The sequence below is a fragment of the Hyaena hyaena genome, unplaced genomic scaffold (assembly GCF_003009895.1).
Source record: "Hyaena hyaena isolate Hyena2069 unplaced genomic scaffold, ASM300989v1 scaffold_133, whole genome shotgun sequence".
NCBI lineage: Eukaryota > Metazoa > Chordata > Mammalia > Carnivora > Hyaenidae > Hyaena > Hyaena hyaena.
In genome coordinates this window covers 1,226,657-1,239,673 of record NW_024080765.1, presented here as the reverse complement: position 1 = coordinate 1,239,673, position 13,017 = coordinate 1,226,657, and the positions used below count along the sequence as shown (strand labels likewise).

The 13,017-nt window shown below is 52.2% G+C and overlaps 1 protein-coding gene across 1 annotated transcript in view; it reads right to left on the bottom strand.

Moving 5' to 3' along the window:
* Positions 1–550: 550 nt before the first annotated feature.
* GLI3 (GLI family zinc finger 3) overlaps positions 551–13,017 on the bottom strand; it is a 265,255-nt gene continuing 252,788 nt past the window's right edge. The window contains exons 12-14 of the mRNA XM_039237989.1: positions 8,613–8,903; positions 3,881–4,208; positions 551–2,883 (exon numbers count right to left, since the gene is read on the bottom strand). Of these exons, the coding sequence (XP_039093920.1) occupies positions 608–2,883; positions 3,881–4,208; positions 8,613–8,903 (2,895 nt within the window). The 3' untranslated portion in view covers positions 551–607. The remainder of the gene's footprint in view (positions 2,884–3,880; positions 4,209–8,612; positions 8,904–13,017) is intronic.

Sequence of the window (13,017 nt, the reverse complement as noted above, 5' to 3'; positions counted from 1 at the left end):
CCCACTATCCTTATTCTGATTCTTGTGCCCAGTGCGGGAGTTACCGCAAACAAAACCAAAACCAAACCAAAACAAAACACCCTCCAAACACCAAAAAGAAACATAGAGCGCGTGTAAGGGAAAATTTAAAAAGCTGGAAGCGTAACCCTTCGGTCAAAAAGCACACCAACTCCTGTTTCCTTTGAGCAACAGAGAAACACATCCAATCCTTTCGTGTGACCTCTCTTTGAAAAGAAATCGGAACATGCACATCGCACATTTACACTGGTTTACTAGAAAGGGGGACGGGGCTTACGGTTTAAAAAACAACAACACCAACAAAAAGGATGGTTTTAGTGTCACAATACTGATTCACAACTGAAATGGAAGACAGTTTCTCCCTAGAATACTTTAGGGTTGTTCAGAGTCCTTTTCCATAAAAGGAATATACTTGAAACACATCCCAGTTAGGTGAGATGAGATTGCTAAAATACATACAGAACTAAAAACAAAACAAAAAACAGCAAAAACAAAACAAAAAAAAACCCCAACGACAAAAAACTGAGTCCATTTAATCTTTTAAGCTCCTCAAGCTTCACGTTGGTTGGCAGCCATCTCCCCACACGCCCTACTGCATGACGGCGAGGAATTTGCTCTCTTCCGCGAGGGAGGTCAGCAAGGAGCTCATGTCTCCGATGGCCATGTTGGTGGTGCTCACAGACAGCGCGGGCAGCGGGAGGGACGCGCGCGGCGTCGTGAGGCGGGAGGAGGAGAGGGAGAGGTTCTGAATGATGCTGGGGCTCAGGGCTCCTGACATCAGGCTGGCGTGGTCCCCGTCGTCGATGATGGCGTCAAAATCAATCTGCACCCCTTCCAGCTCATGGCCGTCAAGGCCGTCGACCGTGCTGGTCACCTGGTTAGCACCCGGGGAAAGCAACTCAGAGTTTTCGGCGCTGGCCCCCTGCAGCAGGCAGCTGGCTTCCGAGATGGAGAAAGAACCAGTCTTCGGGTCGTGCTGACCGAAGCCAACGGGTTGGTCATAGAACTGACCAGAGTAACTCTGCAGGTTAGAGCACAGCTGATGGGGCTGCCCTTGCATCTCTGTCTTGATGCCGTTCACCTTGCAGGTCTGACTTGTGTCGCCAAGCGGTCCCTGCTGCAGAGAGAGGCTGGCCCTCGGCGCGGCCTGGCGCCGGCTGCCCCCAAAGCCGGCACACGGCAGGTAGCCCCTGGCGGCGGCCATGCCTGACGGCTGGCTGGCCATGCACGGAGGCCCCTGCAGGCCGCTCTCCGGCCCTTGATAGACGTGGAGGTGTGAGGTAGCACTAACCTGCCCTAGCATCTGCTGGCCGCCGCGGCCGGCCCCTTGGTGGTGCAAGCTGTCGCTGAGGAGCCGAGGGGCCAGGTACCCCTGCCCCACCAGGTCGTGGGCCGCCATGCCATTCGCCGTGGCGCTCGCAGACTCGCCAGGCGCCAGCGACGACAGGCCAAAATCCGGCTGGCTCCCGCTGCCCTGCAGCTTCACCGCTGGAACCGCAGCCCCACAGACGCCGCCCAGCAAGCCAGGGCCCCCCGGCTGCCTGTTGAGGCAGTGCCCGAACTGCGGGGCCTTACAGGGCTGCGCGTGGAAGGCGTTTCCCCCGTGCTCGGGGCCGCCGTACGGGCCGCCGGGCTCTGCCAGGGCCTGCGGCCCCCCGGCTGCGCCGGCCCCGCTCCTCAAGGGGTCCTGTGGGTGCGCGCCCAGGTTGCCGTAGAGCCCGAAGGCCCGCGGCTGCGGCGCCACGGCCCGCGGGCCACACTTGAGCTTGGAGGAGGAGCACAGGTCGGCGCTGCCGGAGCTGACTTCGTTCCACTGGATGGGCAGGTCGGGTTTGCCGGCTTCAGGGCAGGGCTGCTCCAGCCGGCGGCACGGCTGGCCCGCGAGGCCGTCGGGCAGCCCCGGGGGCGCCAAGTCCCCGGGCCCGGGGGGCCCTTTGCCGTCGTCGCAGACGGCGCTTTGGAAGTGCTGCTCGAATCCTGCGTGGTTCTGGGAATTTAAATACTGCACCACGTCGTCGGGCAGGAAATCCTCATCGTTCAAGTTCAAGTTCACGTCCGCGGTCAAGGACTCCAGCGTGACGTTCTCAGTGATGCTCGGAGGGCAGGGGGACGGCAGGAAGGGGCGCGCCGGGCCGCCCTCGGGCCGCGGGTAGTTCTGGGGCGCCAGGCCCCGCTTCTCCAGGGCGGGGGCCGGGCCCGGAGGGTCGAAGCCCTGCAGGCCGCCGAGGCGCGGCCCGCGGGGCGGCGGGAGGCTCCCGGAGACGGTCCTGGCCGGGTCGCTGGCCCTCCTGGCGCCGCCGCCCGGCGCGTCCGCGGGCAGCAGGGGGCGGCGGCCCGCGCCGTGCGCGCCCCCGTCGCTGCGCCTCCGCGGAGGGGGCACGGGGGGCAGGGCCGCCGCGGGCTCCCTGGCGTCGCCCAGCAGCGCCATCCTGGTCTTCAGGCTCAGCCTCTCCATGTGCGGCAGCGGCGTGGGCGGCGGCCCGCCCGTGGCCGCCGCGTACTTGGCCTTCAGCCGGTACTGCTGCGCGGGCGTGAGGCCGAGCAGGCCGGGCGGGCCGTCGCCCTGGCTGGCCTCGCTGGACCGGCGGGACGCGTCGGTGGAGATGGGGTCGTACGAGTCGGCCGCGCTGGCGTTCTGGGGCCGGCCCTCGGCCTGCGACGCCTCGCTGGACCTGCGGCTGGAGAAGCACGGGGAGATGCCCGAGGAGCGGCGGCTGCTCAGGTAGGCCGAGCTGACGGTGCTGGCGCTGCTGTCGCGGCGGTTGAGCATGTTCAGCACGGTGACGTCCACGCCGGGCAGCTCGCTTCTGTTCGGGAGCAGGGTCACGGGCCCGCCCAAGCTGCAGCTGGCGCTGGGCTGGGTGCCTGCACACAAAGGGCGGGAGCCGCGGGCTCGGGTCAGGGCGGGCCACGCAGACGGGGAAGCCGGCCCACCCCAGCCTAAAGCAGTAAAGTCTCCCTGGAGCAGTGAAACGGCTTCAGGGGGGTAAGTCCAGGGGAAAACGAAGGGCCCCGCGATGAATACAGTGCCCGGGTTCCAGGCAAGGCCAAGGGCATTCCAGGAGTGTCCTATGGACCTCAGGCCTTCCTGACATCCTGAGAGGGATGAGCCTGCCTGAGCTGGTGGGTGGGGAGGTCCCCCCTTTAGGATATGCCCCCCACCCCACCCCGGATTCAGTGCAATCTCAGAAGCAAAACCGGAGGTGGGCCAGCCGGTACAAAAGGCTGCCTGGCTTTCCTTGAACTGGGAAAAATGTCAATCGAGGTGGTTGCCGAACTGGGACACCTGGGCGGCTCTGGCGGTTAAGCGCCTGACTTCAGCTCAGGTCATGATCTCCTGGTTCGTGAGTTGGAGCCCCGCGTCGGGCTCTGTGCTGACAGCTCGGGGCCTGAAGCTGCTTCGGATTCGGTGTCTCTGTCTCTCTGCCCGTCCCCCACTCGCACTCTGTCTCTCTCTCAAAGATAAATAAACATTAAAAAAAAAAAAAAGGGGGGGTGGCTGCTGACCTCCCAGTTGTAGACTGGAAACCAGATGGCAATGCTAACCCGAGATATCTCTGGTGCAGAGATCTCCTCGGCCTGGTCTAACAGCTACAACGTCACCATCAGAAGGGCAGTCACCCACAGTGTTATCATCCTGCATGCTACTTTCCGTTTCGGGATTATCCCCTTCTTACCTGTTTTTAAGATACGGACTCCTCAGGAAGGCAACCTGACACATACACGTGGCGACAGTATAATTTAAGGACGGGGGGGGGGGACATACCGACACACATCAAGCCTGGTTCCTCTCACAGCGGTTGGTACGGAAGAGAACAGACAGAGAGCCCTGAGCTGACATGGGGTAGGACGCGGAACTCACCGTTTCCTATGAGAGGAGAGACCGCAGGGGCTTTGGGGGGTAGAATGGGGTTCAGTCGTGGAAGTATTCCATTCACTTGTTTGAGCCTTTCTAGTTTTACGTGTTGCATCCATTTGGTCCCTGCTGGGTTCCTCCTGGCTTGCAAAGCGAGGGCCGTGGTGGCCGTGGAAATGGTCGAGTCCATGATTGGGGTTTCGTCGATGGCCCCGAGGTCTCCCACACCCCCTCCGTCGGTCAGAGGAAGCTCGAGCCCACTGTTGGAATAGTTGCTGATGGGGGACTGTTGGCTGCTGCATGAAGACTGACCACCAGGGCTTGGCTGAGATGTCTGCTGGGGTCGAGGGGAGAGGAGAGAAACGTCACCGGGACGGAAAAAGGGAAGGGAGCCCAAGATGAGAGCTCATGCAGCCCCAGAGCCGCAGGGAGCTCAGGGGCTGCATGAGAACTAGGGCCGGCGAAGGGAGGCAGCCTCCCTGGGCCACAGACACTGATGGCATGCCGGGCGGATGTGCAGTGGGGGCGACGGGAGGGGGCTGGCTGCACGGGGTGTGACTGGTGCCACATCGGCCGTGGAATCCCGCCCCGGAGGCCAGCTCTGCAGACACACTCCCTCAGGTCCAACCCTGCTTGCACCACTGGACTTTATCCTCTGGGCAAAATACTTCATCTCTCTGAACCTCAGTTTCCTCATCTATACAATGGGGGCATCTTCCTTATGTTAAGGACTGTTGTGGGAACTGTGAGGTCCGGAGAGCACCCAAAGTATAAAAAGACCTGGGAAACATTTACTGATTGGCTCCGAGGGCATCGGCTGTTCTTACTAATCCAGGGGGCTTTGGCCCGGAGGTTCACGCTGCTTAGGTACAGCATTAGGTGGAAGCTGGGTGCCAGCAGCACACGTACCTCCTCTCCGGCGAGACCCTGTCTGAGCTGTTCAAGGCTGGTTCCCCAGTTCTCTGTACCCTCTCCCTCTTCCCGTCCACACTTGACTGCTCTGTAGAACCCCAACCAGGGTTTGGGTCAAGGCAGCTGTGGGAGGCACAGCTTCAATCGCTTAGCTTCTCCTGTACCCAGGAGGCGCGGGGGGGGTGGGGGGGGAGGGGCCAGGAAAGGCTGCAAGTTACAGCCATGTGAGTCTGGGGAGTAATTGAAAGTGCCGGGGCATTCCTTCAGGAGAAGCAGGCAAGCCCAAGCCCAGCCGCATGGGCCGTGCAAGCCAGTTCTGCAATCAGACAGGAACTTGACCTAGTCCACTGGCTCTCAGTCAGGGAGAGGACCCCCCACCCCACCCCATCCTGGAGCTGGAGGGCAGACAGCTCACTGTCCTCAGGTCTGGGGAGCACCTTATACAATGGCCCTCCGGGAGCCGCCTGCTCTATCTAAAATTCCACCGGTGCTCTGGTTGATACACAGCCTAACCACTTCCGTGTCGATAAGAAAAGTGATATTCAGAGAAGTTCAGTGACTGCCCAAAGCCATAAAGTCACCAAGTCAGTGGTGCAAGCGACCAGCCTGGACTCCCAGCCGGGCGCTACTTCCACTCCTCCACAGTGACACTGTGACACGTCCTCTAGCATCACTTTAGAAACTGGAGCCTGGTAGCAGCCGGAAGAGCAAATCCGCCAGGGAGAGAGAAACACACACACACACACACACTCACACACACTCAGTGACAGACACCTACTGTCCCAGGGGGGCCGCACAGCGCCTTCAGGAAGGGGTTTGAGACAGAGGGCTTCTCAGCAGAACCCGCTAGCACTCGCCAACCACAGCACATACACCCAGCAGATGACCACTTTCTAAGTGAGGGCCATGTGACACACGAAGATTGTCCCGGGCAACCAAGCAGTGCAAAGTAAGACATACAAAGGGGACCACGGGCTCGTGAAGCCTTGCTGAGTTCTGCTTCAGCAGACGCTCGGGAGTGCCCGGCCACCTGCTCCTCCCCAAGGTACTTGGAGCATCCAGAGTTCTGTTCCTCCTGGACTGTGCACTCAGGGCGCGTGCGCGTGAATCTGTGTGGATGGGTACGTACACACGCACCGCAGACTCGCCTCCACAGGGCACGGGAGGAGACACAAATGAGCTTGTACCGGGAGCTGCTCAGAGGAGCGCAGATATTTAAATATACATTAACTTGCTCACAGCGAATGTATACAGATCGTCCTCAAAGAGGGAGGTACCTGTCTGGTACCAAGAATGAATTTACATGTGTCAATCTGATAATTAAATAGTCTTTGAGAACATCTGCTTGGTCGGCCCCGGTGTGATTTATTATGAACGCCTAGACAAATACAACAATGCGTTTCACCATCTAACTCCACATTTCCACGTGCTGAACGTTCAAAACACATTGCTTCTATGTTTGAAACAGATCCGAATAAATGGTCACTACCAAAGATATCACAAAGCACACAAAAAAAAGAAAGAAAAATGGAACGCATAAAAGTTCAATGTTAAAATGAACACAAGCAAAAAGGGTGGAGAAGCCAAAATTCCCTCACCTTATTACCCACTGTCCTTAGGAAGTGAGAACAAGACATTTAGGAGCATTACACAGAAGAGATGTGGAGTTAATAAGAAAAAAAGAAGAAAGAATTTAATTCATAGCATGATGATCAAAGACAAGTTTATAAAGAAAGAACATTAGAAATTAAATCTCATATGCATTAGTAAACGTCTGTAAAGGTGGCTGCTTCTATTTGCATGTGTATGTACGTATTTATGCACAATAGCCCTTGGTAGGAAATTTGATTTTTTAGCCTTACCTATAAATTATAACACGGAGCTTCGTCTCGATCTCTATGAACCCTTCCAGCCCATGTTTCTATGATTTAATTACTTTATAAAATAGTCCACATCTTGGGGCATCTCAGATGTCACTGAGCCAAATAACTATAAGTTCCCATTTCTACCAATTTTCTGTTTAAATAATGGGTGTTTGGAGGGGAGATGACAAGTTTTCTTGAGCTAGGGATGTACATTAAAGGGACGAGAGGCTCTGGGTCCTTAGGATGTCCCAAGAACATAAATCATTGTCTCTCGATGACATAATCTAGGAGACTACAGATCCATTTTCCTTGTTTCATTAAACACTTGAGTATAAACTGTTGAATGTGCTGCACATTGTACATACAGGTGGACTTTCTTTTAGCAAATTGATATGTGGTCCCGAAAAAAAAAAGTACATAAAACACCACTTGCGAACTGATTAATTTTTAAAGTATAGTGATGAGTCACAATACATACATCAACTTTTGACTAAGGTGCTTTTGCTTTCTCTTTTCTGACTAAGGTGCTTTTTCAAAGCAAAATACAGCTACCCACTGGGAGCTAATGATAAATCTGCAGAGTTTATTTGTATTAGTTTTGGCTAGACTTCATGTCGCTTTCTAAAACTTGTAAGACAAACTCAGAAAGTCACTAAAGTCCAATCAGTCTTTAAATTCCACTCCGTCAACCCTGGTATTGAATGCGCATTCTTTCTTACCCATACACACTGCTGCGTGGTGAGGTCACTCAGGAATTTACAGGATGTCCACGCAATTGCTGGACTTTCCTCATTTTAAGAAAATACTTCCTTAAGCTGAGTATACATATGCCTGCCTGACCACTTCCAGGCTTCTGGAAACCTAAGCACATGGCATACCTGGTACCTTTCCCGGTACCAGGAAATCGACCTGGTACATTTCCTCCGTATGTGGAGAGTGCCAGACCAGAACCCGACCCATTCCCAGAGCTGCCTCCGTTAGATGCACTGCCAATACAAATGTACTGAACCTCCTCAGATAGCTACCCTTTTCATTTTTCTTGTCTTCTGAAAAGTTTTAGATGTTTTAGTGCGGCACATACATAAAGAAAAATCACTAACAGAAGTTGGTGAGAAGCTGTAATAGCAGCATGAGGCATCCATCAGTCTGGTGGCTGATAAGTCACCAAACCAGAATGAGTTTTCCCAGTGACATCTTTCAAATGCCTCCCTTGCCCTCCGCCTCCTCGGTTCAGGTTTGACAGCAGAAATGGTCTCCGGTCTATCAAGCCAATCCCTAGCATGGAACTTGAGCTGGCTTTTCTAAAAAACCCAGCTGGGCCAAGTCATTCCCCATCACCAGGAAACTCTAACCCTTCTTATCCTTACTCGGTTTTACTTCTGCACATCTTCCGAGGGCTCCACGGCTCCTATGGCCCTGCCCCCTCCCCTCTCTAAGTGCTGAACTTGAGGGCCACCACCTCGGCCTCGCCAGGCACATCCTCAGGTGTGCTGGTCATTTGTTCCCCTTACATGCTCTTATGCAGACCTGTGTTAAAGACCCGCCACATGGAGTTATATTTGCCTAGTGGCAGTCTGTCTATCCCGCCTAAAGCCCAGGGACCACCACTTATTTATCTCAGGGTCACCAGAGCAAAGCACAAAGCAAAAAACATGTTTCCAGAAAGAATGGATGATTTTCTGCATCGCGGGCATGCTGAAAATGTCTACAGTTGTGCCTTTCTACCTGCCCCAAAGTGGTGCGGCTCCAGACTGACCTAGCAAACTGGTTAGCAAACCTTGACGCTCTTTTCTGAGCTAGTCTACACTGATTCACCTTGAGTAAGGAACCCAGGTCTCTGAGCTCCTGACCTCCTCACAGTGCAGGCAGGACCCGGGCAGTCTGGTCCCTCCTAATGCCCTCGCTGGCTTCTGAAACTGACCCAGGCTTGACATCGAGCGGAAGGAAAGTGAATGACATACCATGGGCTTCTCTGCCTTGACTGCTTTCACTTGAAGGCATTCTTCCCGCTTTGAGGTAGTGCTGCTGAGGTCCTTCTGCTCACCGAGGGCTCCCTGAGTCTGCCGGCCGGGTGACCTGGACTGCGAGTGGCTGCTGGAATCTCGCGGTGGGGGGGGCCGAGGATGTATGTCTCCACGTTGCTTCTTGGTGACGTGCGCCTCTGGGCCATGCACTGTCTTCACATGCTTCCGGAGGGAACTGGGGTCTGTGTAGCGCTTAGTGCAGCCCGGGATTTTGCACACATATGGTTTCTGCCGAAAGCCACATGGAATGAAACAAGAGACGGTTATCAAAGTGACCGTGCCCCAGCCCTACAGTCTCGTGGATGCGCACTGTCTCTTGAGTTCCTTCAACAGCACTGCCACAAAGCTGTGAGGCGTTCAAATACCTCTACGCACAAAGTGTTTAATAAAGGCCATCTGAATACCGGTCAGTGAATCTAGCTTTAATAGACAATTATTTTAGAGAGTGCTCAAGGACAGCTATGGGTGTGTAAACTGCCTGCATGTTCTTGGAAACATTTATCCTGAGAGGAGGAAGAAGTATCCTGTGTCAGGGCAGCTACTCCGAGCTGTCAGCACAGAGCCTGACACGGGGCTTGAACCCACGAACTGTGAGATCATGACCTGAGCTGAAGTCGGATGTTTAACCGACTGAGCCACCCAGGTGGCCCTGTGTGAAGGAATTCCTTAGGGATGTCCTGGTTCCCAGACCAAAGAAGTCACTACCGCCTTTGTGGAAATGTGTTCTCTGTACACAGGCATGATTTTAAAAACATGGCCAACCCCCTATTCAATGTTAGGGATACTAAAATACGTCTGTTTGGGTAGCATTAGCACTGTCTGGGATGGCCAGGGCTCTGAATATTCAGAACCTTTCTGATTTTGAAAGTTCTAAAGCCCTATTAGACCATCTCTGACTGCTCGCTCACAGACTGAGAAGGGCTGATGGATGGTGTCGTGGAAATGAGGGCTCTCGGTCTAGTCTCTGCTCTTGAACACTAAGGCCTGTGAATTATTTCATTTCCTTCGTGGGCCAGTGATCAAACCTACAAATGCAGTCATTAAAAAGTCTGTGGATGCTTATCGCTAAATGATGTACTCAAATCACAGAATCGTTGTCACGGACTCATGACCAACATCAGAACTGAGATTTTGTTTACCTGGCTTGAAATATAATATATTCATGAATGCTTATATGAGTAGATATCTATGTATACCAGACGATGAGCTATTAGGTGAGCGATAGTCATAAAAAGCATGATTAATATAATGTACCCATTATATTAAAAAAAAGATGTCCCGTCTTATAGAATGTATGTGCCTAAAAGATGCTTTTTCACTAAAAGCCCAGGAACAGACTGAGTGCTACATAAAACGATGAAATGTCCTAATGTAGTAAAGTGAAGACTCCGAAAATTATCCCGAGAGACTTCACCTCCAAATTTGCGATTCTTTGGGGTAGAATTGATTCCCATTAACTAGGAATTACTTCTATTCAGAGGCTTGTGTGATTTGCAGCATATATATAATGAAACCAGCACATGAAATTCTATGCATTAGGGACAGAAGAATGGCTCCAGCGATCAGGGCTATTACCTTACAGTGTTCTGACATCCGCCCCGTGGCTGCTCACCGCACCGCCGTGACAAGCTGTTCCATCAGTGGGGACACGGGGATGTATGGTGCAGGTGCAGGGAGGGGGCGGGGGCGGGGAGCACACAGCCAGGCCAGCACTGTAGTCTGAGGAGCTCCTGCCCCCATAAATATACGCAGGTGTATACTACGCGTTAGCTTCGGAAGGAGGACACAGCTAGAGGTGTCCAGCACCGACAAGTACAGGTGGACCCATGTGCCCTTGCGTGTGAGCCCACACGTTATCCACTTACAAAAACCCGCCAGAACACAGGTTCAGGAAACCTACGCGCTACGACAAAACACATTAACCCAATGATGTAGCTTGGCCTCCAAATTCAGTTGTGATCAGTGGCTGAGATGAAACAGAACCGTAGGTGCAGATAAATGTTGCCAGTCACACGGTCCTAGATACTCAACTTTTAATTTTTTAACTTCTTTTAATGTTTATTTATTTAGAGAGAGAGAGAGAGAGCGAGCGATGTGGGGCTCAAACTCATGGACCATGAGATCATGACCTGAGCCAAAGTTGACACTTAACTGACTGAGCCACCCAGGTGCCCCTAGGTATTCAACTTCTGCTTGGTTGTCTTCTTTTTGACTCACTGACCTGAAGGTACTCTGTGAAAGCCATAGATACCTTGTTTTACTTGACTTTATAGAATTTATCCAACTAGAGTTTTCAATAAACATTTAATGATGCCTACTATATCCAAGGCTCTGTGAACACAAAGTTATATACCACAGGATTTAATGTCGGGGATATAAAATACCCCCAATATAAAATAGGCAGGAAAAAAATGACACTACGTAATGATCACTAGTACAAACTTTAAATGTTACAGAACGATGTGGACACAGGGGAATCATCTTTCAGTTGGGACGACTGGAGGAGGCATCAGTTATTAAGTTTTTACATCTGGGTAGAATGTCCAGCTCACTGGGTCATGGTAAGGGTTAAACAGGACAACATACATGGAACGCTCACCCTGATGTGTTGCACACAGTGATTACTCAATGAACAGAATTTTATTAGGAGGAGGCACTGCAGCTGGGTCCTGAAAGAAGAACAAGATTCTGAGGGATAAAAATGAGGGAAGGGGATGCGAAAGAAAAGCCAAAGTCTAAGGGCGCCTGGGTGGCTTAGTCGGTTAAGCGTCCGACTTTCGCTTAGGTCAGGATCTCGCGGTTCGTGGGTTCGAGCCCCACGTCGGGCTCTGTGCTGACTGCCAGCTCAGAGCCTGGAGCCTGTTTCAGTCTGTGACTCCCTCTCTCTCTGACCCTCCCCTGCTCATGCTGTCTCACTCTCTCTCCTAGAAATAAATTAAAAAAAAAAAAAAAAAAAAAAAAAGCCAAAGTCTAGAGGCAGGACCCCTTGACGCACGTGGGCATGGCTGTTCAGTGCCATTCATGGCCACATAGGTAAGAGGTCAAGCCTGGAAAGGCCAGCCTTGCGCTGTGACAGCAGGTACAAGCCTAAGGAGGCTAAACCTCCCCTAAAGGAAAGAAGGAGCCATTGGAACTTTCTGGAGAGGGAGATACAACCGAGTCAGAGCTCAAGGAAACTTGCTTAGTGTGGCTTTGGGAGGACATACGCTGTGTGGTCTGGAGGATGGGTCCCTGGCAGAGGCCCCTGCTGTGGCCCCTAATGGGTGAGGCAGCCTAGGGGTGGGTGGGGAGTGCTCGACTGGCTTCTAGCCCAGGGTATTCTGTGCCGAATCTGGAGACAGCAAGGCGCATGCCACATAACTAGCTCTCCATATTTGTTGAGCCAATGGATAAAAGTACAAATAAGAGAGCAAATAAGTGAAAGAAGATACTTAGGTTAATCTAGGAGTGTCTCATGACATGAATCTAGACTTCCTGGCCAAACTTAATTTTGGTGGATGTGAAACTGTCCATCATTTGTACGGAAGGCCAAAGCCTTGCATGGTCAAGGCTGTTCATTTATTTTAGATAAACTGTCCCACCTGGTGAAAGAGACAACTGACCAAGCTCTCTCTGAATTTCCTAATGGATAAACTCTCATACAGCATTGCACTTCCACCTCACAGAAGTATACAGGCTTAGCTCTAATGCATGTAAGCAAAGTAAACAGCTGTGCACATATTCTGGTCCATAAGGAAGATAAAAAGCTGAGTATGTATGTTTGTATGTGTGCACCACTAAGCCTAACACACTCACTGCCCAAACTTCTCTATAAGAATGGCAGGGGGTGGGGGGGGGAGGCTGGGCCTAAAGTCTATAGGAATGAATGCCATCTAAATTTCTAATCATAATTGTGCTGACATCTGTGGAATGCAGTTAAGTATATCAATTTAATTCTAACTTAATCGCATCCCCTAGAACAGTTTAAACTGACGTATAATTCACACACCATAAAAAAGAACCCTTTGAAATTGCACAACGCAGTGGCATTTAGGACATCCGCAATCTTGTGCAACTGTCACTACGATCAATCAGATTCCATGATATTTTCATCATCTCCCAAAGGAATCCTTACCTATTAGAAGTCACCCTATGCCCTTCCCCTCAGCCTCTGGCAACCACTAATCTGTGTTCTGTCTCTACAGATTTGTCTAGACTCCCTAGAACTTTGCACAAAACAAGTACAGCAGATGATACCACAAGCAGTGCACGTAGTAAAAGCATTGTTTTAAATTATTTTATTTAAAAATATTTTTTCTTTATTTTTGAGAGAAAGAGACAGAGCGTGAGTGGGAGAGGGGCA